This window comes from Lithobates pipiens, unplaced genomic scaffold (assembly GCF_037356315.1).
Source record: "Lithobates pipiens isolate NorthernLeopardFrog02 unplaced genomic scaffold, aLitPip1_a1.2 Scaffold_19, whole genome shotgun sequence".
Taxonomy (NCBI): Eukaryota; Metazoa; Chordata; class Amphibia; order Anura; family Ranidae; genus Lithobates; species Lithobates pipiens.
In genome coordinates, this window is record NW_027507764.1 from 144,984,281 (window position 1) to 145,009,035 (window position 24,755).

The 24,755-nt window shown below is 40.7% G+C and overlaps 1 protein-coding gene across 2 annotated transcripts in view; it reads right to left on the reverse strand.

The window, feature by feature from the left end:
• Nucleotides 1-24,755, reverse strand: part of COLQ (collagen like tail subunit of asymmetric acetylcholinesterase) — a 142,775-nt gene that overhangs the window by 42,268 nt on the left and 75,752 nt on the right. For both annotated transcript variants that reach the window (XM_077491369.1, XM_077491368.1), the window contains exons 3-7: nt 17,643-17,744; nt 15,595-15,639; nt 13,468-13,494; nt 11,802-11,873; nt 8,982-9,044 (exon numbers count right to left, since the gene is read on the reverse strand). In XM_077491369.1, the coding sequence (XP_077347495.1) occupies nt 8,982-9,044; nt 11,802-11,873; nt 13,468-13,494; nt 15,595-15,639; nt 17,643-17,744 (309 nt within the window). The remainder of the gene's footprint in view (nt 1-8,981; nt 9,045-11,801; nt 11,874-13,467; nt 13,495-15,594; nt 15,640-17,642; nt 17,745-24,755) is intronic.

The window sequence follows — 24,755 nt, forward strand, 5'->3', positions numbered from 1 at the left end:
GCCAGCTTTGCCCCAAACAGCTCTTTGCATTCCCCATTGTCAAAACGAAATTCTCATGTCACCTTACTACAGGCTCCCGGTCAACTCAGTTCTCGCCTCCAACCAGTCAACTTCACAACCAGTGCATAAAGTTAGGTGTGTAGTTCAATGGGATTCCCCCTTTCTCTTAAACACTCTTTCACTACATATTTTTACTTCACATACAGAATTTGACCTGCTCCTGAGGCGTTAGCAACTGTCACATACTTCTGTGCACTTCACTCTGTTTTCGAAGCACAAGCCTTCAACACGCAGACAAGGTCGCCTAATCTCCATACTTGCTGGCAGTGCAAGCATTAGTAGACCGAACCCACGTCAATTAACTACAGATCGCAACATTCCTACTTAGTATACCAGACTTCAGCTACCCACCCCAGTCCGCCCTGGGGCGCTCTGGTTCATTAGTCTGTGCCGAGCACAGACTGACACCCGAGCTATCGGTTACCTAGCCAGTCACCTCCTGGCTCACCTCGGTTGTTACGCATTCTTTTGAGTTTTCTAAAGTCACACTCAACAGCGCTCAAGCGCAAACCAACTGTCACTATGTCTGTCGTTCCTTGTCCTATTCTTCTTGTTTCCTTCCGCCTTTCATCTTATCTACCCAACGCAACTATCCCCTCCTACCTTTACAACTTACCTCAAACATACGCACTCCCCCTTGCTTTTAGTTGATGCCATGTCGCAGGCAGACAGTGAGGACTTTGCCTCAGCCCTGCCATCACCCCTTACGGGCTCAGCAAGCGGCGGTTTACAGTCTCACAAGAGCTTGGACCAATTAATTAAAAAATAAAAATAAAATAAGCTCATAGCAGAACGGTGTCGCAGGAGTAAATCCTACCCTGCTGCAGCCAGGAAACCAAGCCTTTAGGCTACTGTTTCCACCGCCAGTGGCAGCCCTTCCAGGCACCACTTCAGTCTATCTTCTTTGCGACTACTCAGCTGCACTCCTGGGTAACCACACTGTCAGCAGCAGTCGCCGAAGTCCAAGCAGAGTGACAGCCCTGGAGGTACGCCCAGCCGTGCCCCTACCAGCTCCAGTCACCACCGTCATTCCCGTACCTTCACTTACAGATACACCCAACTTCTGCACCATCGTCTTCCCTGCACACCTTGTCCTAGCAGGGCATCTAGGAGGACATCTTGGATGACAACGACGTTAACTTAGCATCCCTCCTCATAGCAGTACACAACTTGGCCTAGAACAAATCATATTCGCGGGGAGATGTCTCCGTCATCCTGAAGGCGAGAGACCCTTTACTTAATGGCAAGCTCACAGAGTTTGTGCGGGCCTTGGGGACAGTCAGAGATATGCTAGGCAGAGCAACCCCAACAGGAGGGTAGAATTGGACCCGTATCTGCATGCAGCAGGTCACAAGTATGCAGGGTGCCCATCCTTTGACTATCACTGCTCATTTTCAGCCAAGGTAGCAGCCAGACTCAAGGGGATCTTTTACCTCCCATCTTTTAGTGTTTCTCTTCCAGGCAAAGACCCTGACTAAATCCTTAAATTAAGATGTGCCAGCTATAGCAGATCTGCCCATGAGAGTCGATTTTCTCACAAATTGGAATGGCATGCCAATGTGTATTCCCTCAGCATCTCTCTTCATCTCAGGTAGTCATGGTCACCGCAGCCTCCACAGGTCCTCACCTCAATTTTGGCCAAATTGGGTTTATAGGGCCATAGCCGTCAGAAATCCTCTTGATTCCTGGGTTCAGTTAGTCCTCCTCTTTGTTCGACCTCTACCCCATTGTCGCAGCAGCTCTAGTCTGGTGCAACAACTGGGCAGGACAAACAGTGACGTTCGCCACAGACAACCAAGCTACAGCAAGTATTATAAATAAAGGAGGTCCTAGTAGCTGGCCATTGTGGCCTTCCTGTGCAGGCTGGTGCCACTATCCCCACAGCACCAATCTAACGTCCTATGCGTCCACATCCCAGACAAACGCAATAATCTGGCCGACGCACTACCCGTTAACTTTGCTTCGTTGTTTTTTGCAGGAACCTGGAACCGACCCGACCATGTCTCTTATCCCACACTGGTCGTAGCTAACCTCGGATTCAAACAACACTTTCACGATGCTACCTGCCTTATTAATCTTTCATTATCTCACAAGACCCTGAAGGCCTACCGGGCAGCCTAGAGGTTCTATGTCAGGTTACTAGCCTCAAACCCCAGAGCAATACCAAAAGTTCTCCATCACATCCTGGTCTTCATATTATGCCACCGCACACAGTTGGCATTGTCACACAATACCTAAGACCCCACTCAGCTGACATCCAGTATTTCATCCCCTTATGAGATCCTAACAAACCGTCTTGTTCGCCGCCCATACGGTCAAGACCATGTTGTGTGGTATTCACAGGCAATGACCCCAAATCAGTATCAAACGGCTACCCGTCACCAGCGCCATATTCCGAGACATGTCTTTCATCCTGTCACATTCCCCTTTTGGCTAAATTCAGCCTGGTCCTTCAAGCAGCCATCTACCTGGCTTTCTACAGCTTCTTACGCCCCAGTGAATACTGTCACCATCCCAGTTGTAAAGTGTTACGTAGACACCACCTCACACGCCATCAGACTTCATCTTGCTCCTCAGCGTGTCCAAAACACAATAGTCCGGTCCAGGGGTTGACATAAAACCTTTCCAAACTCTCAAAGCCTGGTGCCCCGTGTCCATCCTAGATCAATTTTTGGCCCATATGTTTGATCCCTCGCTGGACAGCCCATTACTACCGTTCTCGATTAGTACCCCAGGCAGCAACCAGTTCATTAGTCACGTCAGGTTCCTTTTGAGCACATTAGGCCAGGACCTTGGTCATTTTCTTGGACATTCTTTCGCATTGGAGCAGCATCAGCAGCCTCACGAAACGGGGTCCCAGTCCACGCGATCAAAGATGGGCAGGCGGGAATCCACCTGCTTTACTCGATACATCTCTAATCCACAAGTGGAAATGTCCTGAGCCTTCAGAAACTTTGCCCCGTAGTGTCTTGTTGTACCTAAATTAATAATTACCTCCCTACACCAAATCTTTTGCGGCCTTCTCTTGGCATATCGCCCAGCAGAGCAGGGCTCACCGCCCAGCTCACCAGGGCTTACCTTACAGCAGACCAAGGGCACAACTCAGGTCTATTTTATGTTGTTAGTCTTGTGACGTGTTTATGTGTTCTTTCATATCTCTTACAGCGGAGGGCTCCGACCATAAATAAGAGGGCCAGTATGGTGGCCCGTAATTATGGGAGGAGCCCGGAGGGTATATAATCAGACCACCCACAACGGTCTGTGTCGGTTCCAGTGCAAGGTACCCACCCACCCATTTCCCTTCTCAGAGTACTTCACTTAAAACACGTTTCTCTACAGAAACATCCATTTACTTTCTTAAGGTATGCGGCCTTCTCTTGGCATATCGCCCAGCAGAGCAGGGCTCACCGCCCAGCTCACCAGGGCTTACCTTACAGCAGACCAAGGGCACAACTCAGGTCTATTTTATGTTGTTAGTCTTGTGACGTGTTTATGTGTTCTTTCATATCTCTTACAGCGGAGGGCTCCGACCATAAATATATATATATATATACGCACATTCAAGCTGGACCTATGCAACTATGTAAAAAAAATTGCCATAAATTAACTTTAACTTTTAAAATGCCTCTTTCACATATGGTGGATTCTGTTGTGATTAGCAGGGGATCAGCTCACAGATCCACTGCTGATCAGAGCAAGCAGGCAAATGACACACTTTTGTCGGGTTAATATTTTGAGGACAAAGACAGAGGCCGTTCTGCGCTATTGGCAGCTGGGAGCTATCGAACTCCGCTGTGTTTACACCCAACTTTCCTCCAATCTGCCTAAACAGAAGAGGACAGATCTCATTCCATTTTTTTTTCAGGTGAGATCGGGAGGTAGGCAGGTATAAATGGACATTCCAATCAGGTACACCTGAAAAACTGACAGACAGACCTGATCGGATCACCGGTGTCAAAGGGGCCTAACACTTAACACCCCACCTCCCAAATACCACACACTTAAAACTTAGCCTGTTTCATAACACTTAAAGCCTACATTTAGTAGAACATAAAAACAGCACAAGCGACATTGCTTACTATCAATCCAATGTGTCAGTTGTACTGCTGGCTTCTCAGTTACTTGAAATCCTACTCTTTCAATCCCACCACTACCCCAGCCGTTGTAATCTTCCGAGGTCAATGGAGCCGAGGGACCTGTCATTTGCACGCATCAAGAGTGCCAACTATACCTGCCCTCTTGCCCACCTACTCCATTCAACGAAGCTGTACAATGGCTTCTATGATTAAAATGTGGTGTATAAATGGAGTAGGCGGACCTTTTATTCATCCATCCACCCTTAATTTTATGATAATTTTTCATTTATAGAAGCTATAGTACAGTTGAACTCCAGACAAGCATGTACATTTACAGTTGAAATGCAAACTGTGTATAAAGCTGTATTTGTATTTTTGTACATTATTTCATACATTAATTCATTCTGAGATTTACCCATCTGTGCCAGTTAGAACAGCCAAATTGGTGACCTGATTTTTCTTTGTTGTAGATAAGCAAAACAGGTGTGTAACTTCCTTTCTCCCTGCCTGTGACTGAACAATGAAGGAGCAGCAGCAGACTGATGAGATGATCCCTCTGCTCTCTCCTTTCAGCATGTTCCTCATCATCTTATTTGCGTGTAGCACCCCTAATTGGTCCCAAGTATTGCCCCTCCCTCCCCAACTCTGAGTTCTTCTATTTGGGGGATAATAAAAGGCTGATACCATGGCAACTTTGTACATTAGTAAAAGCCTATAATAAAAGTCTAGGAAGTTGCCCTTGCAGGTGGCTAAATTATATTGAAAAATGAGAGATGGAGAAAGAGAGACCCATTGATTACCTTTGATTTGAAGAACACCAACAGAGGTAGAGGCAGTTTGGGGCAGAATATTAAACAGTATAATTCCTAAATGTTTAATTAATTGACACACAGGGCTTTTTTCTCTGAAAATGTGTGCAGGAACTCAACCACACCCCCCTAACACCCCCACCCCCATACACACACACTGCAAACCTCCTCAAATAGTGGGTGTGGTCAAATTTCACTAACAGTGGGGGGGGGGGGGGGACATTAAATACCAGGAGTGCATTATGTACAGAGTGTAGAGTTTGGGACGTGGGAAAGTTGCACACAGAGTGAAGAGTTCAGGGGTGTGCTGCATACATAGTGCAGAGTTCAGGGTTGTGCTACATACAGAGTGCAGAGTTCAGGGGTGTGCTACATACAGAGCGCAGAGTTCAGCCTTCTCCCACAGCTCACAGCTGCTTTCCCCATTTTCTCCCCCCTCCCCAAAAGTGCCACCATCTTCCACATGTCTTACTTTTGTCTTTCATATTTGACTTTCAGTTGTTTCTATGCGAGAACAGCAGCTCTTTAAAGATTGGTTGACTTAAATGGTATGCACTTGAAATGACAATATTAATGACTGCTTTGGCATGAAATTGGGGCGACATATGTTTGGCATATGTGTTATGGGTGACTGAATATTCTGCTTTCAAGCTAGCATGTTAGAGATGCAACAACCTCTACATATAATAAATCAAACATAGTGAAGCCTGAGCACCGTATCAGTTCCCTTGTACATTTATAAAAAGAAACATGTAAAATAAAAATGTATAGTGTTATACTGCAAAGCACAGACGTGTTTTTTTGTAGAAGGGGGGTCAGCAACCTGTACGATGTGCCAGTAGAGGAGATATAGTATTAGTAGAGGCGATATGTTGCCTCCTCTCCACCTGATTTAAACCCATGATTGCCGTGCAATGCACGCGATTGCGACAGTACGGGAGTACGGCAATTAGAGGTTTAAATCGGGTGTGAGGAGGCGACACTGGTCGACACTGTGCCAGTGATGTTTGACTTCTCCTATATTGGTCAGGTAGATCTCCAATTCTTTAAGGTTGCCTACCCCTGTTGTAGAACATCTACAGAGATAAAACTTCAGGATGTATTTGTCTTCTTAAAGTAAACCCATCATGGCTTGACAATTGTTGAACAATACTGCCAAAGTACAGGTGTATGTCCTTCTACAACATTGTTAGCTTAGATGTTTTTAAGGCTATGAAAGAGTTATTTACAGAAGGGTTAGAAAAGAACAAAGCTTTATCTGCATCATACATGCATTCAACATACAGTATCTCACAAAAGTGTGTACACCCCTCACATTTTTGTAAATATTTTATTATATCTTTTCATGTGACAACACTGAAGAAATGACACTTTGCTACAATGTAAAGTAGTGAGTGTACAGCTTGTGAAACAGTGTAAATCTGCTGTCCCCTCAAAATAACTCAACACACAACAATTAATGTCTAAACCGCTGGCAACAAAAGTGAGTACCCCCTAAGTAAAAATGTCCAAATTGGGACCATTTTCCCTCCCTGATGTCATGTGACTTGTTAGTGTAACAAAGTCTCAGGTGTGAATGGGGAGCAGGTGTGTTAAATTTGGTGTTATCGCTCTCACTCTCTCATACTGGTCAATGAAGTTCAACATGCCACCTCATGGCAAAGAACTCTCTGAGGATCTGAACAAAATAAACTGTTGCTCTACATAAAGATGCCTAGGCTATAAGAAGATTGCCAAGACCCTGAAATTGAGCTGCAGCATGATGGCCAAGACCATACAGCAGTTTAACAGGACAGGCTCCACTCAGAACAGGCTTCGCCATAGTCGACCAAAGAAGTTGAGTGCAGGTTCTCAGCATGATATCCAGAGGTTTTCTTTGAGAAATAGACATATGAGTGCTGCCAGCATTGCTGAGGTTGAATGGGTGGGAGGGTCAGCCTGTCAGTGCTCAGACCGTACGCTGCACACTGTCGTCCTAGAAGGAACCCTTTTCTAAAGATAATGCACAAGAAAAGCCCGCAAACAGCTTGCTGAAGACCAACAGACTAAGGACGTGGATTACTGGAACCATGTCTTGTGGTGTGATGAGACCAAGATAAACTTATTTGTACAAAGACGAGGGTGTCTTGCCTACAGTCAAGCACGGTGGTGAAAGTGTCATGGTCTGGGGCTGCTTGAGTGCTGACAAGCTGGGGAGCTACAGTTCATTGAAGGAACCATGAACGCCAACATGTACTGTGGCATACTGAAGCAGAGCATAATCCCCTACCTTCGAAGACTGGGCCGCAGGGCAGTATTCTAACATGATTACGACCCCAAACACACCTCCAAGATGACCACTGCCTTGCTAAAGAAGCTGACGGTAAAGGTATAGACTGGCCAAGCATGTCTCCAGACCTAAACCCTATTGAGCATCTGTGGGGCATCCTCAAAAGGAAGGTGGAGGAGCACAAGGTCTCTAACATCCACCAGCTCTGTGATGTTGTGATGGAGGAATGGAAGAGGAATCCAGTGGCAACCTGTGAAGCTCTGGTGAATTTCATGCGCAAGAGGGTTAAGGCAGTGCTGGAAAATAATGGTGACCACACAAAATATTGACACTTTGGTCCAAATTTGAACATTTTCACTTAGGGGTGTACTCCCTTTTATTGCCAGCAGTTTAGATATTAATAGCTGTGTGTTGAGTTATTTTGAGGGGACAGCAAATTTACACTGTTATACAAGCTGTACACCAGGGGTGCCCAACCAGTGGCCTGGGGGCCACATGTGGCCCACGGAACCCTCTGACGTGGACCGCAACCTCCTGCTGTGGGATGGCAAGCCCAGATCGTCTGTTGCCGACACGCCATCCCAGAACATCAGTGTTGTGAATAAAGCTGGCGGTAGAGCTAGCAAGCGGCTGCAGAGCAGAGCTGCATAAGCCCATACTTCCTGTATAGCGCCACTTCCTGTCACAAGTGGAGTGATACCAAATGCACTCTGCCTGGGACAGCAACAACCGGTGATACCGGAATGGAAGACTGTTATTAATTGTAAGTTTATTACTAAAATCACAGTGTATATATTGGCATATCTGTTCTGCTTTCAAGCTGATCCGCAGGTGCAGCGCAGGGTTACTTGCACGGAGCCACAGACTTCTGTTATTGCCTGCTCTTTCATAAAGTGCGCCACACCTGCAGGATATAATAGAAGTCTATGGTAAAGTGCTGTTAATCTGCAGGAAAGCCACAGGCGCACTGCGCTGCACCCTCAATGTGGGTAAACCACAGAGCATCAGTGTGAAAGCGGCCTTAGGCCCCTTTGACACAATCTGTCCCACCCAATTGGACCCTCCATTTACCTCTATGGAGCAACAAATGTAAACGGACTTGTGGCTGTTTACACCCACCTACCTTCAATCTGATCTGCTAAGAAAAACAGAAGGGGATCTATCCCGATTGGAGGGCCCCTAGAGCAGAGTGGGCTTTGTCCGTGTCCGCTCTGCATATGCAGAGTGGACATGGACCTGTCATCCACCTGCTCCACTCATTGTGGCTCACAACCAGGTACCAAGCAAGTCGCTTAAGTGGCCCTCGCTCTTCAAAAGGTTGGGCACCCCTGCTGTACACTCACTACTTTACATTGTAGCAAAGTGTCATTTCTTCAGTGTTGTCACATGAAAAGATATAATCAAATATTTACATAAATGTGAGGGCTGTACTCACTTTTGTGACATACTGTGCATTCACTCTCGTCTTCTATCTTGCCTTCTATCATGCACTGTTGTGGCAATTATGGAGTCTATTATATCAAATCAGGCACATTTTAAGCCCATGCTTACTTGCAAAGTTGTATACTGTACTTGGTAGAGTGTGAAGTATTTCAAAGATGTATCTCTAATAAAATTCTGCCAGAAATGACATTGGCTTTCTAGAATTAATTATGTCAGTACTCCATTTCCAGTGATAAGCAGAACAATTTTATTTATCAGCAATGTGACTAGAGCTGAATGTCAGGAACAATTTGTGAATATAAAGGCATATACTGTATAACAAACCTTGGGGCCCATTGGTCCTCTTGAGCCAGGCGTGCCAAATGATGTAGAATCTCCCTTTTCACCCTTTAGATCAAAGCAATAAAATGTGTTAAATGTATCAAATAAAACTCTTATAATTATGGAAGTTTATTTTTGTGGAATTTGGAATTTTGGAAAACTCTGATTGAAAATGTAGGATGTATACTTTCCTTAAGTCGAACTGTGGCTGGGTTATGGGCATTCAAATATTTATATCATTTTAATAAGCATTAAATATGCTTTAAAGTGATTAGAAAGACTTTGGTAAGAATGTGTAAACATTCAAATTTACATATTATGTGTTAATTTCCTACAACTCCCCTGCTGTTGGCCTGCTTTAGATGATTCCTGGGTCCATCTCCAAATGTAAAAAAGGCATCCAATGGCACTGCCTACTAGTGGCCGGGCTAGCCATATCTCTTCATTGGAATATCACTCCTCCCCCTCACCTCTTGGAATGGACCCAGATACTCAACAGAATCATGGTTATGGAAACTCTGATGGTGGAGGATAGCCCTAATCCTGAGAAAGTTCACACCATGAGGAAGTGCTGGCCTATAGTGATTCATCCATATTTTAAGATTTAGTTGTTGAGTAACTGGTTCATTTTTTTAGTCTTCTTCGAGCATCTTCAGATCTTCCATCCTTTTTTTCTATCACTCACTTCCTTCTTATTCCCCACCACCCTATACCTTTGTATTTATGAGCTTCTCTCTGGTGGCTTATGTATCTGAATACTTGTATTCATAGCTGTTCCCAGAATTGTACATTTATATATGTCTGTATCCCAAAAAGCTCTTCTTAAAGAATTAAAAAAATATTTGACCAAAATATGTATAGTGTAAGTTTGGCTAAAGTCCTACTTTAAAAAGGAACCTATGTTATTAATACAAAACAAAAAAGTATGAGAACTGCCACAATGTAAAAAATGAGAATTTATCCCTTGCAGTGCAGATAGAATAAACTACAAAGCAGTGTTAATTTTGGCAGCAAATTTTGATTTAGTTTTTTTAGTCATAGTCTTTTGACTAAAAAGCCATTTTAGTTTTAGTCGTATTTTAGTCTTTTGACTAACATGTCATTTTAGTTTTATTAGTATTTTAGTCATCTGAATGATTTTTAGTTTTAGTCATCTTTTAGTCAACTAAAATCTCCAGTACATTTTAGTCGACTAAAATCTCATACATCGAATGAGTTTCGTTAAATTGTAATGGATTATGTAAACTTTTTTGTAGAATTTACAAACTAATTATATACTCCTAGAGTAAAAATAGAATAATATGTTATTATTTATGGTATATTAAGGTTTAAACATGCACTCCAGACACAGATGTAGCCATTGTGATATAGAACGTCTATAAATAAAACCATGTTTCATAAACAAAAAAAAATCTTGCTTTTTCACAAACAAATGTGCAACTTTAAAATACAAAAAACAAAACAAAAAAAAAACAGTAATCCCTATTGGCTGTAATGCCATTGCACGTATTACCTGAATATATTACCAATATTAAATATTAAGAAAAAATATAATAAAAGCCATTTTCTTATTTTTTTCTCTTTCAGGGGCTTAGTAGATGCACCTTACTTATCCTTATGCGGTAGTGGAATAGTGCAATACATGTTTAAACATTAATGTGCTGTTATTACAGGCTCTGGATGGAATTGTGTTGCTGATTTAGAAATGGCCAGCAGAGTAGTGTTAATTTTGATGTTAATTTTTTCGATTTTATTATTTTTTTTTCCTTGTCAAATTTGTTTCAATTTTATTTTTAGTCATAGTCTTATGACTAAAATGCCATTTTATCTTTAGTCATATTTTAGTCTTATGACTAAAATGACATTTTAGTTTTAGTCATCTGAATTGTTTTAGTCGTATTTTATTCTACTAAAATTGTGTTAATTTAGTCTACGAAAATATTTTAGATGAGGAAATTAACATTGCTGCAAAGGCATATTTTTTTTTTTTTTTTTTTATAATTCTTTGAGATGGGCTTTAAGCTAAACAAACTTATATCAGGGTATATTATACTACAGGGCGCTATTATATCTACAGCTTTGGAACCAACATAGTTAGAATTGGAACCTTTTAGTTTTTTTTTACCATTGAAGGTTTCAAGTTCAGATTGGACAAATTAGTAGAGAAATCCTACAATTCTTTATTGTTTAGTGTGACTGTGACAAGAAGAAGAGATTGAGACTGCCACAGCAGTAATGATGATGCAATGGTAATAATAATTTATTGTGTATAAGGCTGGGTTCACACTGCTGCAGTGCAAATCACATGCGATCTCTGTGCGATGCGATTTCAGCCATACAGATAGTATGGCTGAATTCACATCGCATCCGGCCCAAACTTGCACTTGAACCCTTTTTTTGGTCCGCAGCAGAATCGGATCGCATGGGTGTTCACACCATGCGATCCGATTCCTGTCCGAGTTTGCAGATCACACTGCGATATACGAACTGATTTGGAGGTGTCATTAACTTTTCACCAACACTCCCAGCAGTTCGCATAGGGCAGTGTGAACTGCCGCCGGAAGGCATGCGATGCGGGAACCCGCATTCGATTCGCAGCGTTCCCGCATCGCAGCAGTGCGAACCCAGCCTTAATCAGTTGCCATTGTACATTTGTTTATAAAGATTGCACTGAAAATAAAATGTCTTATTTGTTATAGCGATCGGTTTCCTCTGGACAGTAAATACCACAAGATAGGATAGGAGAGTGGATTTTGTTTTAAGACTGGAATATTTTGAGATGTACCAATATTATGTACACAAAAACATTTAAAGAGTGCCTACCTTCTGTCCCATTGGTCCTTGTGGTCCTATAGGACCTGGCATTCCCGGAACACCAGGTGGACCAGTCCTACCCTAAAAGGGAAATGCAGAAATTAGCTATTTCACAGGAATAAAACATGAATATTCACTGTAAATAACCAGATAATAAACAGTTACAGAGGAATACCTTCATATGATGGACAGTACCTCATATTTTAGGTTAACATCTATTAACCAAATCCATTCATAAACCATAGAAATTCCTAAATACTATTTATTTTGGAAATATGTATTTCATCTAAATTCAGAATTGGGTAAACAGATAAAAAGACATCTATATTATAGTCAATCGCTGTTCTGTAAAAACTGAAAAGCAACATGGATTCACTAATGTAACAATATCTTCCTAGATGTCTAGATCTGAGGAAACACTTGGCTGCCTTGAACCACGCAGTAATTCTCTGTTCTGTTAGAGCTATCACAGGATGGTTTATTAATAACTTCATCTTCCCCAGCTTCTAAATCTGATCACTTCCGACGGCAAGAGGATGTGTGTGACGCGGCATAGCATGGGAGAGGGTCCCATGCTATTTGTAGCTGACCAGTATGGGATTTACCATGTGAATGTCTAGAATTCAGACTTGCAGAGTCTGTACAAAGTATTTTTATGGTGCATAGAAAACAAATGACATGGTCTTTAGCGGTGCCACACTGTCTTGGACATGATGTAATTGTTAGCACCAGGGGGGACCTGGGTAGAACTAGCTGCCATTCAAACAAATAGCTATTCTGGTCTCCATTTATAACATGCCCTCTGCTATACACTGCAGTGTTTGTCCACACAACGGGCCTGCTTTTTTGTCCTATTCTTGAAACACAGGCTGTGGTGAGGAGACTGCAGTGTTGTACAGATTTCTCAGTTAATGCAGCAAAGAATACTCCATGAATGGAGAAGAGTCACTCATAGGGCTTTGACAGATCACATCCCACACACTTCCTAGAGCACTGACTTTAGGAGCTCCACACCTCCTGGAGCAGCCATTTTTTAGGGTATATGGGCTGGTATCAATATGTGGACCAAACAAACTGAAGGCTCGCCTTGTCTGCAAAAGAGTTTTCCTGCTTTGAAATATACACTATATTTCCAAATGTATTGGGGCGCCTGTCTTTACATGCATATGAACTTTAATGGCATCCCAGTCTAATGCCTTGTACACACGGTCGGACATTCTGACCAAAAAATCCATCAGATTTTTTATGACGGATTTTGGCCAAAACTTGTCTTGCATACACACGGTCGGACAAAGTTGTCGGAAAATCGTTCAGAACGTGGTGCCGTTCAACACACATGACGGGACTATAAAGAGGCCAGTAGCCAATAGCTTTCGTCTCCTAATTTATTCTGAGCATGCGTGGCACTTTGTCCATTGGAATTGTCTTCACACGATAGAAAATTTAAATGATCAGATTTTAGATCTTAGATTTTAGATCCAGTTCTCAAACTTTGTGTGTCGGAAATTCTAATGGAAAAAGTGCGATGGAGCCCAAACACGATCGGATTTTCCGACAACATGATCAGATTGCATATTGTCCGTCAAAACGTCCGACCGTGTGTACAGGGTATTAGTGTTTTTTTCTGGCGAATGATAGTTCTTATTTAAGTTGTGAAAGAAATATTAGATTATACCTTTCTGCCCGGCCTGCCAATTTCACCCTGCAAAAAAAAAAAAAAGATAACTGTACTAAATTCAAATGTAAACAGAAATATATTCTAAATGGGAACATACTAAGCATACTTAAGTTTTGTTAGAATATTTTTACAATTAAGATCTCCTCACACTTGCATGGGGCTCTGGCATTTTGGTTTAGCCAGAGGGCACAAATGTCCAGTTCAGCCCCGCTCCGCTGCCAGCAGCCTGTCAAACTCTATGAGAGGCTGACAGCTGGATGTTACTAGACAGAGGACCTAGGGGTACAAATATTAAAGGCAGTCTCTCCCCAGAACGAATTCCCAGAACACAATTCGTTTGCCTTTTGGGCATTCGTCCCTGGGTGCACACTGCCCCAAACGTTTATACCGCTAGGTTCCTTTCCATCCACAACAGCTCTCAGCCTCTTATAGAATGTGATGGGCTGTTGTTGAAACTAAATACTGCAGCTCCGTATATGGGACTAAACGCCCAGTGTGCATGGAACCTACCCATCACAATAATTTATAGACAACATTCAAGGGAAAAAAAACATCTTTACACAAGAAGACACTAACACATATATTGATGTGTAGATCTCTTTGCACTTTGAGAAACTGTGCAGTCCAAGAAGGTTAAAGTGATTATCTAGTGACTAATCAATCATTTTCATTACTACTTAATAAACATGGATAAAGCTGAATAAAGTTGAAAGAGCTGTAAAAAAATTGAAAACCATGTATCATTTTCCTTCCACTTCACAATTATGTGCCACTTTGTGTTGGCCTATCACATACCCTGTTTCCCTTAAAATAAGACCTAGTGTGATTGTCGGTGATAGCTGCAATAAAAGCCCTACCCCCCAAATAAGCCCTAGTTAAAGTCCTTGTAGGTCTTCTTTTCAGGGTAGGGCTTATTTTTGAGGAAACAGAGTAGGGCTTATTTGGGTGGTAGGGCTTATATTGCAGCCAACACCGACAATCACGCTAGGTCTTATTTTAGGGGAAACAGGGTAAAATGCCAATAAAATATATTTACATTTTTGGTTGTAACATGACAAAAATGTGGGGTATGAATACCTTTTCAAGGCACTGTATTTGCTATATTGAAGTATATTGTATATCTATAAGTCCAAAATGCTGGAACGTGAAATTGACTGCAGACTTTAGGGCGTATTTACAAAAAAAATAACAATTATGACTTTACACTAGGTTTTACTTTTTGTATTTTTTTGTATGAAACTTTAAAAAAAAAACAAAAAATTCAAATATGCCACCTAGAGAAAAATTCCTTTTTCAGGTTTTTCCACTGGGAGTACTAAATTACAGCAGGTCCTGGTTTTCCAAAAAGGACAAAATGCTGTATCGACAGAAGTAAAAGAACAGATTTGGTATTTTGCAAATAACTTAAAAGGGGAACAACTTTAAATACGCAAAAAGCTCAAGATTTAATTCTCTGATCTTTACAAGCTGTTGACTTTTATAAGCAGACCCTTTTGTATCTCAGAATTAAGTCGCTCAACATTTTTAGAGTCCCATAACTACTGAACAGGCAAACTGCTCTGTGAGTTTAAAGCCAAAACCAAAATAGTAATATATTGCAGCTTACTACTACTACTAGATGTGGTGGCTGCACATTTTTATTTATTAATTTATTCATTTTTATTTTTTTTTTTGACTTTTCAACTTCTGTTTTCCACTGGTTATCTGGCCAAAACACACATTTGGACAGCAGCATTGTCAGTATGGGGGAAGGGGAGTGTTAGATGTACTAGCAGATTTAAATACACTAATAAATTGAAGCCAGCTAACACTTTATAAGCAGTTACACAGCAAACACTTATTTCTTTTGGGATACAGGTTTTACACACATACATAAAAGCTGATCATTGCAAGCATCGCTATCAGTGGTAACTGATACATCTGCAGGAGAGCCTAAAAAAAGAAAACGAATGTAGCCACCACATCTAATAATTAGTAAGCTGCACTATAACAAATGTTTGTTTGTTACCACTTTAAAGACTTCAATCATCACACATGAATGAAAGATGTTATCAAGCATCCCTAAGTAGAATGAATTTAGCATCCCTATTCATTGATATTAGATACGCTCAAAATTAAACATACTTTTTCTCCTTTTGGTCCAACTGTTCCCGGCAAACCTTGTGGGCCCTGAAGATGAAAATAAAAAAATAAATATTAATAGCATAAAAATGAATCAAAGCTCTAGGGACAGTAGTGGGAACTGTTTCAATAAAGTATTGTACACCTGAAGCCAATCTAATTTAATTTTGGATAAAATAGTGGAGAGTTTTAATTTCTGTCCTGTTGACTCAATAGGAAGTGAGAGAATATCTTTCCAACACAAGTGAAACCTCTTCTAAGGCTTGATTCACACTAATGCGTTTTTTGATGTTTGAGTTTTTTAAATATGGGTTCCTATGGAACACATTCACATCAATGCATTTTTGTGCATTCTTGGAAAGGGTTGGGGACTTTTTTCCCTGCAAAATGCAGCGTTTTGCATGCAATAGACTTCAATGGACCCGGATTCCAAAATGCAGGTACTGCATTTTTAGCACAATTTTGCCACGATTTGCGTCTTTTTTTACATTCACTGTATATAGCTGGTTGCTAAGGAGCAGGTTGGGAAGCCGGCCGCCACGACCTTAGCAACGGATGAGTCATCAGCTGTCAGGGGACTTCCCCCCTGACAGCTGAATGTCTTCCAGACAACTCTGGCCCGTGGTTGTCGGGGTCTGCGGGCAGGGGGGAACTTATCGGTATCTGGAAAAACCACAGATCTAGCCCCCCCATGTGAATGGGTATCGGGTACATCATATAGCCACTTTACCAGTCCAGGGATATGAAATCCCCACGGCTTAATCTCCATACATACCTTGTAAAAGTACCTATAGGAGGCATTCTAATTTGTCTGTGCCAACCAATCAGAACCCACGTAGTCCATCCTGTCAGTGGGGAAGAAAAGGAGAGAAAGCCGCGGTGATTTCAAATCCCTGGACCAGTAAAGCGGCTATACGATGTGTCACAGCTGGAGATCGTGGCATTTAAGGTCAGCTGGACCAGGAGGGATGGGGAGAGGGTCCAGTGCAAGTTCACCTTACAGATTTTCTGTAAAGGTGAACTTACACTTTAAATTCAATATCAGACTAACCAAATATGAGTTTTAGGCTCTCTGACATCACACCAAAGTGATGTGAAGGCAAGCATGCTACAATTATCAGAAAGCTAACATATACATTGAGTGTAACATACAAAGGTTTGTATTAAGGTTCAGTCAAACAGCCAATAATTGGACAATTACAATGCAAAGTAATCATGTAGACTGAAAAGGCTTGCATAACCAAGGCACAAAGCCTTACAATATATATATATATATATATATATATATATTTATATAGATAGATAGATAGATAGATAGATAGATAGATAGATAGATAGATAGAAAAGAAATAAGGAAAAATAAAAAATAGAAAAATTCCAGATTCAAGCCAATGTATAAGATTCAGTATTGTAGAAATATCAGACCACGTGTCGGGATACACATAGTCATGAACCATCAAATATTAATATTACCAAAGGCTTGTTCTATAAGCATAAACAGTAAATACACAAGTTGCAACCGTCCAACCAGAGCAATGCCTGGCGGCCAGATAATGTATGATAACCAGAAAGAAGAAGGCAGGAGAAGCAGAAAAAGGGAGGCAGAAAGGGAACGAATAGAAAGAGGGGGAAAAAGAAAAGGAGTCCCAGGGAGTCCCCGATGGGGGATCAATAGATCAACAGAAGAGTATTGTTGAATCAAGATGGCTGTTTGTGGACAATCCAAAGTTGCCAGACCCAAAGGGTTTTCTAATGGGTGTCTGATAATATGGCTGTCAATTTCTCATTGACCATAATGTCGTTCATACGATTTTTGACAGCTTCCAAGCTGAGAGTGGGGGATTTTCCAAGCTTTTGCAATAGTCAATTTAGTTGCAGATAAATAAATGTATTCATTTACTGAATTTTTATATCCCAATTTTCCTATACTGTGACGCAAAATCATGCCACGTTGCATCTTATGCAGTTCTTTTTATGCTGACAAACATTAAGAAACTGAAAACAAATTAACCATTAACATTTCTTTGTTTTTACCACCATATTCTACTAACCTGTGGGCCTGGAAGGCCTTCTGATCCCGGTGGGCCTGGTACACATAAAGGTATTGTTGGGTTTTGCTCTAGAGGTGAGTTTGTGTAGTCCAGGTCATGCATCTTTTGAGAAAATAAAAACAATATTTTTACATATTACATTAGTTTCATTGAGATATTCAGTATACTACCAAAAGTATTGGGGCGCCTGCCTTTACACGCACCTGAACTTTATTGGCATCCCAGTCTTAGTCTATAGGGTTCAATATTGAGTTGGCCCACCCTATAACAGCTTCAACCCTTCTGTAAAGGCCGCCCACAAGGTTTAAGATTGTGTCTATGGGAATGTATGATCATTCTTCCAGAAATGCATTTGTGAGGTCCGGCACTGATGTGGACAAGAAGACCTGGCTCGCAGTCTCCCCTTTAATTCATCTCAAAGGTGTTCTGTCAGGTTCTATCAGGTTGAGGTCAAGTTCCTCAACCGCAAACTCGCTCATCCATGTCTTTATGGACCTTGCTTTGTGCAATAGGGATAATTTATGATCATGCTGAATCACTATATGTTTGCTGTGTTAAATAATTAAGTATATTCTGTATTGACTGCCCTGCACAGAGTCCTGACCTCAACCCGATAGAACCCCTTTAGGATGAATTAGAGCAGAGACTGCAAGCCAGGCCTTCTCGTACAACATCAGTGCCTGACCTCACATATGCGCTTCTGGAAGAATAGTCAAACATTCCCATAGACACACTCCTAAACCTTTTGGACAGCCTTCCCAAAAGAAAAGAAGCTGTTACAGCCGCAAAGGATGCACCAACTCAATATTGAACCCTACGGACTAAGACTGGAATGCCACTAAATTTCATGTGCGTGTAAAGACAGACGTCACAATACTTTTGGTAATATAGTGTATCTTAGTCATAATACAATCTGAAGCAGTCTATTTAAAACAAAGGAAACTGTAATGCCCTGTATACACAACCGGTTTTCCCATAAATAAATAAACTCTGATGTTTTTTCCGACGGAGTTCCAATGGAATTCCGCTCAAGCTGTCTTGCATACATACGATCACACCGAAGTCTGACCGTCAAGAACGCGGTGACGTACAACACATACGACAGGACTAGAAAAAGGAAGTTCAATAGCCAGTAGCCAATAGCTTCCGTCTCGTACTTGCTTCAGAGCATGCATCGTTTTTGGTCCGTCGGAACAGCCTGCAGATGAGCAGTTTTCCCGATAGGAATTGGTTCTGTTGGAAATATTTAGAACATATTCTCTTTCTAGGTCCATCAGAATTTTCCACGTAAAAAGTCCGATGGGGCATACATACAGCGGAATATACCATGAAAAGCTTCCGTCTGACTTTTTCTGTCGGACATTCTGCTCGTGTGTACATGGCATTAGAGAATTTTAGAGCCTTTTTTCATGTACAATTACAAATAAGCCTTTGTTGGTTTATTTGCCATGGCTGACCTAAGCTCAAGTTACCATGAAAAGCTAATTTATAAAAGGATCCATTCGTACGCCACACTAGTTCATTCACAGAACTCATACTCTTGAACAAAGGCTTCCAGTCAGAAAGTAAGGTCCAAAAGGTGTCTTTTTTATTTAATGGGGAGTAGGGGATTGTAGGATTAGGTTACTCAACCTTTTTAAATTGAACTGACATAAGGCCAAGGACATGAAAGAGTTATGCCCGCTGGATTCTACTCATGTGCTGACGGGCATTCAGAGAGTGTGGGAAAACAATGCCCCCAGTTGGACACAGGTTCTCCCAAAACCCTGCCAATAGATCGCCAAGCTTATTAAATCAGCCCATGTATCAGGATTTGCAACATATATATGCTCAGAGCAAATCTGGATGATCAGGACTGGATGGACCTCCTAATTACTTCATTCGATGTTGTCTTTAGGCTCCAAATCCAGCAAGGTAACAACAAGCACTAGTGGCATCTGTAATACTGGGACTAGTGGCAACTTGCGATACGTAGCAGTATAAACTTCTCTGGAGTATAATATGGGCTGGAGTTGGTTGCTAGTGAGTCGGTTGATACTGGAGCTAGGATTACCCATAATTCAAAATATAATCAGAAGTCACTGCCATTTTTTGCCAACACAGGCATTCTATTTTTCCAAATATCAGGGAGTGGCTTATGTTTATTTTCTGAAAAACAAAAGTGAAACAAAACATGACCTAATGCTCTATTCTTCATATTAATTTTATGCCATAGTGTGCATTGATTGCACTGGTGTATATGTAACACTATATTTTATTATTTATTTTTCTGTGATATTACTGCCTTGATTTATTAAGACAGTTGATTACTCTATTGGTATCATTTTCCTTGCTGCCCACTTAGGACCCTTCTAGAAGGATTTATACAGCTCACAATGTTTGTTAAAGTGATATAAATCCGTACATTTTTTAATACTTTCAGCAGCTTATTTAATCACTTAAGTATGCGGCTTCTTTGACTCCATGGGAGTCTATGCCTCTGCCTCTGCTGGCTTTTAATAATTTTTTTCACAGTGAAATCCCTCTTAATACTGCTTTAGACTATGAGTAAACGGTGATGGATTCTGATCAACAGTCTTCTTGTTATATATATATGGTTATCTGTCAAATATGTATGTATATATGTAACAAGGTGTCTGGTCTTGTGCATTTTAAATATGGAAAGAGCATTTTTACAACAGTTGATGGGTTTCTGCAATGTTGTCATATGAATGATGTATTGCCTATCAGTAAAATGACAACAAAAGACTAATACATTCTGCTGGTAAACTACAGCTAAAAATTCTATCAACCCTGGACAGTAGTTTAATTTTTCTGCAACCTCCATATGGAATAGTGGCTTTTGGAGCAATCAGTAAAGATTGCACGTACAGTTAATAAAATCCACCAGGTTCTATAAACTAGATTGGTTTCAACCTTCAGTGGCAGGTTTCTGCTGAGCAATTGTTTTCAAGGACAGAAAATAAATCATTTTAGAGGAGAAGTATTAGAAATCATAGGGGAAAATATATCTGTTCAATGATTGCTATTACTTTGTTACTATGCTTTATTTGATTCTTTATTTAATTATTAATATTTCTATTTAATGCATGCATTGCTAATATGATGAGCCCTCTATTTGAATTTTTTTTTTTTTGTGACATCATATGGTAAAAATGTTATGTAACATTCCAATAGAAATTTCCTGCAAATATCAAATCTCCCTACAAATCTGGTAATCTGTGGCATTTGTGGGTTATTAGTCATTTTGCAAAGCAATGCCAAAAAGTCTGCAAACCTGAGAATATACGAAAAAAAAAGTATATCTATAGATATAGGTATATCTATAGATATATAGATATAGATATATATATAGGTGTGTGTGTGTGTGTGTGTGTGTGTGTGTGTGTGTGTGTGTGTGTGTGTGTGTGTGTGTGTGTGTGTGTGTGTGTGTGTGTGTGTGTGTGTGTGTGTGTAAAAAAAATGTAATGACACAGGAAAAAAGTATTGAACACAAATAAAGGGAGGTGCAAATCGGCATGGAAAGTCAAGACACCAGCTGAAATTTATCAGTAATTAGAAAGAAATCCTGCCACTTGCCAGTGCAAATGAATATCAGTTGGTTCAGTCTAAACTGCTGGCCTGTAAAAAAAGGTGTCTCATTACCAAGGTGTCACACAAGAACATCTTATAATGGATAAAATCAAAGAGCTGCCTCAAGACCTTTGCAACCTTATTGTTGTAAAACATACTGATGGCATTGTTTGCAGAAGGATTTAGAAACTTCTGAATTTTCTAGTGAGCACTGTTTTTGGCCATAATTTCGGAAGTGGAAAGAACATAATTTCACCATAAACCATCCACGACCAGGTGCTCCTCACAAGATTTCTGACAGAGGATTGAAAAGAATTATCAGAAGAGTTGTCCAAGAGCCATGGACCACTTGGGGATAGCTTCAGAAAGACCTGGAATTAGCAGGTATAATTGTTTCAAAGAAAGCAATAAGTAATGCACTCAACTACCAGGGACTCTGTGCACGCTCACCACGCAAGACTCCATTGCTGAGCATGTTGAAGCTTGTTTAACTTGCACAACATTTAGACAAGCCTGTGAAATACTGGAGAAATATAGTCTGATCAGATGAGAACTTTTTGGATGCCAAAATACACACCATGCCAAGGAAACTTTCAATTGGTTTCAAAGAAATAAAATAAAGCTGCTAGAATGGCCCGGCCAGTCTCCTGACTTGAATCCAATAGATAATCTATGGAAAGACCTAAAGATCTTCATAGAAGAGGCCCACAGAATCTTCAAGACTTGAAGACTGTTTCTGTGGAAGAATGGGCCAAAATCACACCTGAGCAATGCATGCAACTAGTTTCTCCATACAGGAGGTGTCTTGAAGCTGTCATTACCAACAAAGGTTTGTATTAAATACATTTCAGTTAGCGTGTTCAACACCTTTTCCCTGTGTCATTACATTTTATTACACCTAACTTAAAGTGGTTGTAAAAAACCTTCTGTGTGTAGCAGCCCCCCCAAACACTTACCTGAGCCCCTTCTCTATTCAGAGATGTCCACAAGTGGCTTGGCTCTCTGGGGACTCACACTCCTGATTGGCTTTAGGCAGCAGTGGGAGCCATTGACTTCCACTGCTGTCAATCACAGGCAATGAGCCAACCACTTTTACGCATTAAAAAATAATATAAAACAGTAAAGTTAGACCATTTTTTTAGACTATGAAAGATGATATTACACTGAGTAAATACATACCCGACATGTCATGTTTGTTTAGAGTTACAGATTTGTTTCTGCGTGCGAGCACGAGGGGATGGGACGTTTTAATTTTTTTGCTTTATTTTATTCAAATTTTTTTTTTACACTTTCCCGTAAAAAAAAAATTTTGATCACTTTTATTTCTCTGACAATGGATGTAAACATCCCTTGTATTAGGAATAGGGCATGACAGGTCCTCTTTAGAGCAAGATCTGGGGTCTATAAGTCCCCAGATCTTGCTTCTAGTCTGGAAAGCCAAAACAATCTCGGCTATCCAGCCACAAAAAAGGCAGTGTTTACATCTGCCGTGGCCAGAAGCGACATCCTAACGTCACACCTGGCTTTCAAAAGGTTAAAGAGATGACCAGGGACCATCTGATCCGATTAAGCCACATACACTTTCACATTTAGTCCCAATGCATAGGATCCCAGCATTAACTTTATGAGGGGCTAAGAGCTGCTGGAGGATACACCAAGTGGTACTAATGTTTATGGCAGTATGCATCCAGGAACAAATACCCAGGACACAGACTCCTTGCATTTTGGGCATTCATCCCTAGGTGCATACTGCCCTAAACATTAGTACCATCCAGTGCATCCTCCAGCCCTGTCAGCTTTCAGCCTCTCATAGAGTTTACTGGCTGCCAGCAGTGGAGATGGATGGTGCACCTATGCCTTCCACCTGCCCCAACTTGTTGGGTGCATCGGGGTAAATATTCAGTAAGAATGAGACATTATCATAACTTTGTTTTTAACTAATTTGATTCAGCTGTTTAGGAGGAAAATATTTGAATCCTATGTGTATCGATGGAACCTGTTGTCACAACATCCCAACATCAGTGTATGCCCCTTAAGAAAAAAAATAAATGTGTTGGATTTTTAAGGTGTGTAATATCTCAAAAGAATTATCCATACATAGACATATTTGGATCCAAAGTTTATTGCTGAAACTCAAACAATGATCAGGTTGGTCATATTAAAAGAACTAAAACAATAAGAAAAACAAAATGAATAAATCCTATGAACACAGACCCTCATCCACAGCATAAACAAAATATTATATATCCCATAAGGGAATGGCTATTGTTGTAACCTCCCATAAAAAAAATATATGTTACATAATAGATTTACATAGTTACCTAGTTAGGTTGAAAAAAGACACCTAGTCCATCTAGTTCATCCAATAAATACATAAACAAAAATCTTACAATCCCATATACACAATCCTATACCGACAGTTGATCCAGAGGAAGGCGAAAAACCCCAGCAAAGAATGATCAAATTTGCTTACAGCAGGGGGGAAAAATTCCTTCCTGATCGCCAGAGAGGCAATCAGATAGTCCATGGATCAACTTTACCTAAAAATGTTAGTACCCAGTTATACCTATAAATGTTAGTACCCAGTTATACTATGTATATTTAGGAAATAATCCACTTCTTTTTTAAAGTAATCTACTGAGCTGGCCAGAACTACCTCTGGAGGGAGTTTATTCCACATTTTCAGAGCTCTTACTATGAAGAAAACTTTTCCTATTTGGAGAGTAAATCTCTTTCCCTCTAGATGTAAAGAGTGCCGCCTTGTCCTCTGTGATGACCTTAAAGTGAATAACTCAACATCAAATTCACTATATGGACCCTTTATATATTTGTACATGTTGATCATATCCCCCTTAATCTGCTCTTCTCAAGAGAGAATAGATTCAGTGCCTCTAATCTTTCTAAATAGCTGAGCTCCTTCATGCCTCTTATCTGTTTAGTTGCCCTTCTCTGCACTTTCTCCAGTTCCCCGAGTCCATACCTCTCTTAATACCAGAAATTACTTTGCTTACTATGGAAACGGCAGTTTGGCATTGCATGCTATTATTAAGCTTACGATCTACCAAAAGTTGTACTCCCCCTAGTATGTACTGTATGGTGCATGCATACTCTTAGCCCCCAAGTGCATAACTCAAGATATTAAAAAGAAAGGGCCCCAACACTGAACCTTGGGTTGCACCGCTAATAACCTGAGACCATTCAGAGTAAGAATCATTAACCACTACTCTCTGAATTCTGTCTTTTAGCCAGTTACCTATCCATTTACAAACCAATCTTTCCAAGCCTGTAGACTTTACCTTACACATTAGCCGTATGTGGGGAACTGTGTAAAACATTTTTGCTAAATCCAAGTACACCATGTCCACAGCCACCCCTTTGTCTAAGGTTTTACTTACCTCCTCCTAAAAAGAAATTAGGTTTGCTTGACAACTTCTGTCTTTCATGAATCCATGCTGTCTGTTGCCTAAAATTTTTTCAGCAAGAACTCATCTATGTGGTCTTTCATTAAACTCTCTAGTATCTTCCCGACTATAGAAGTTA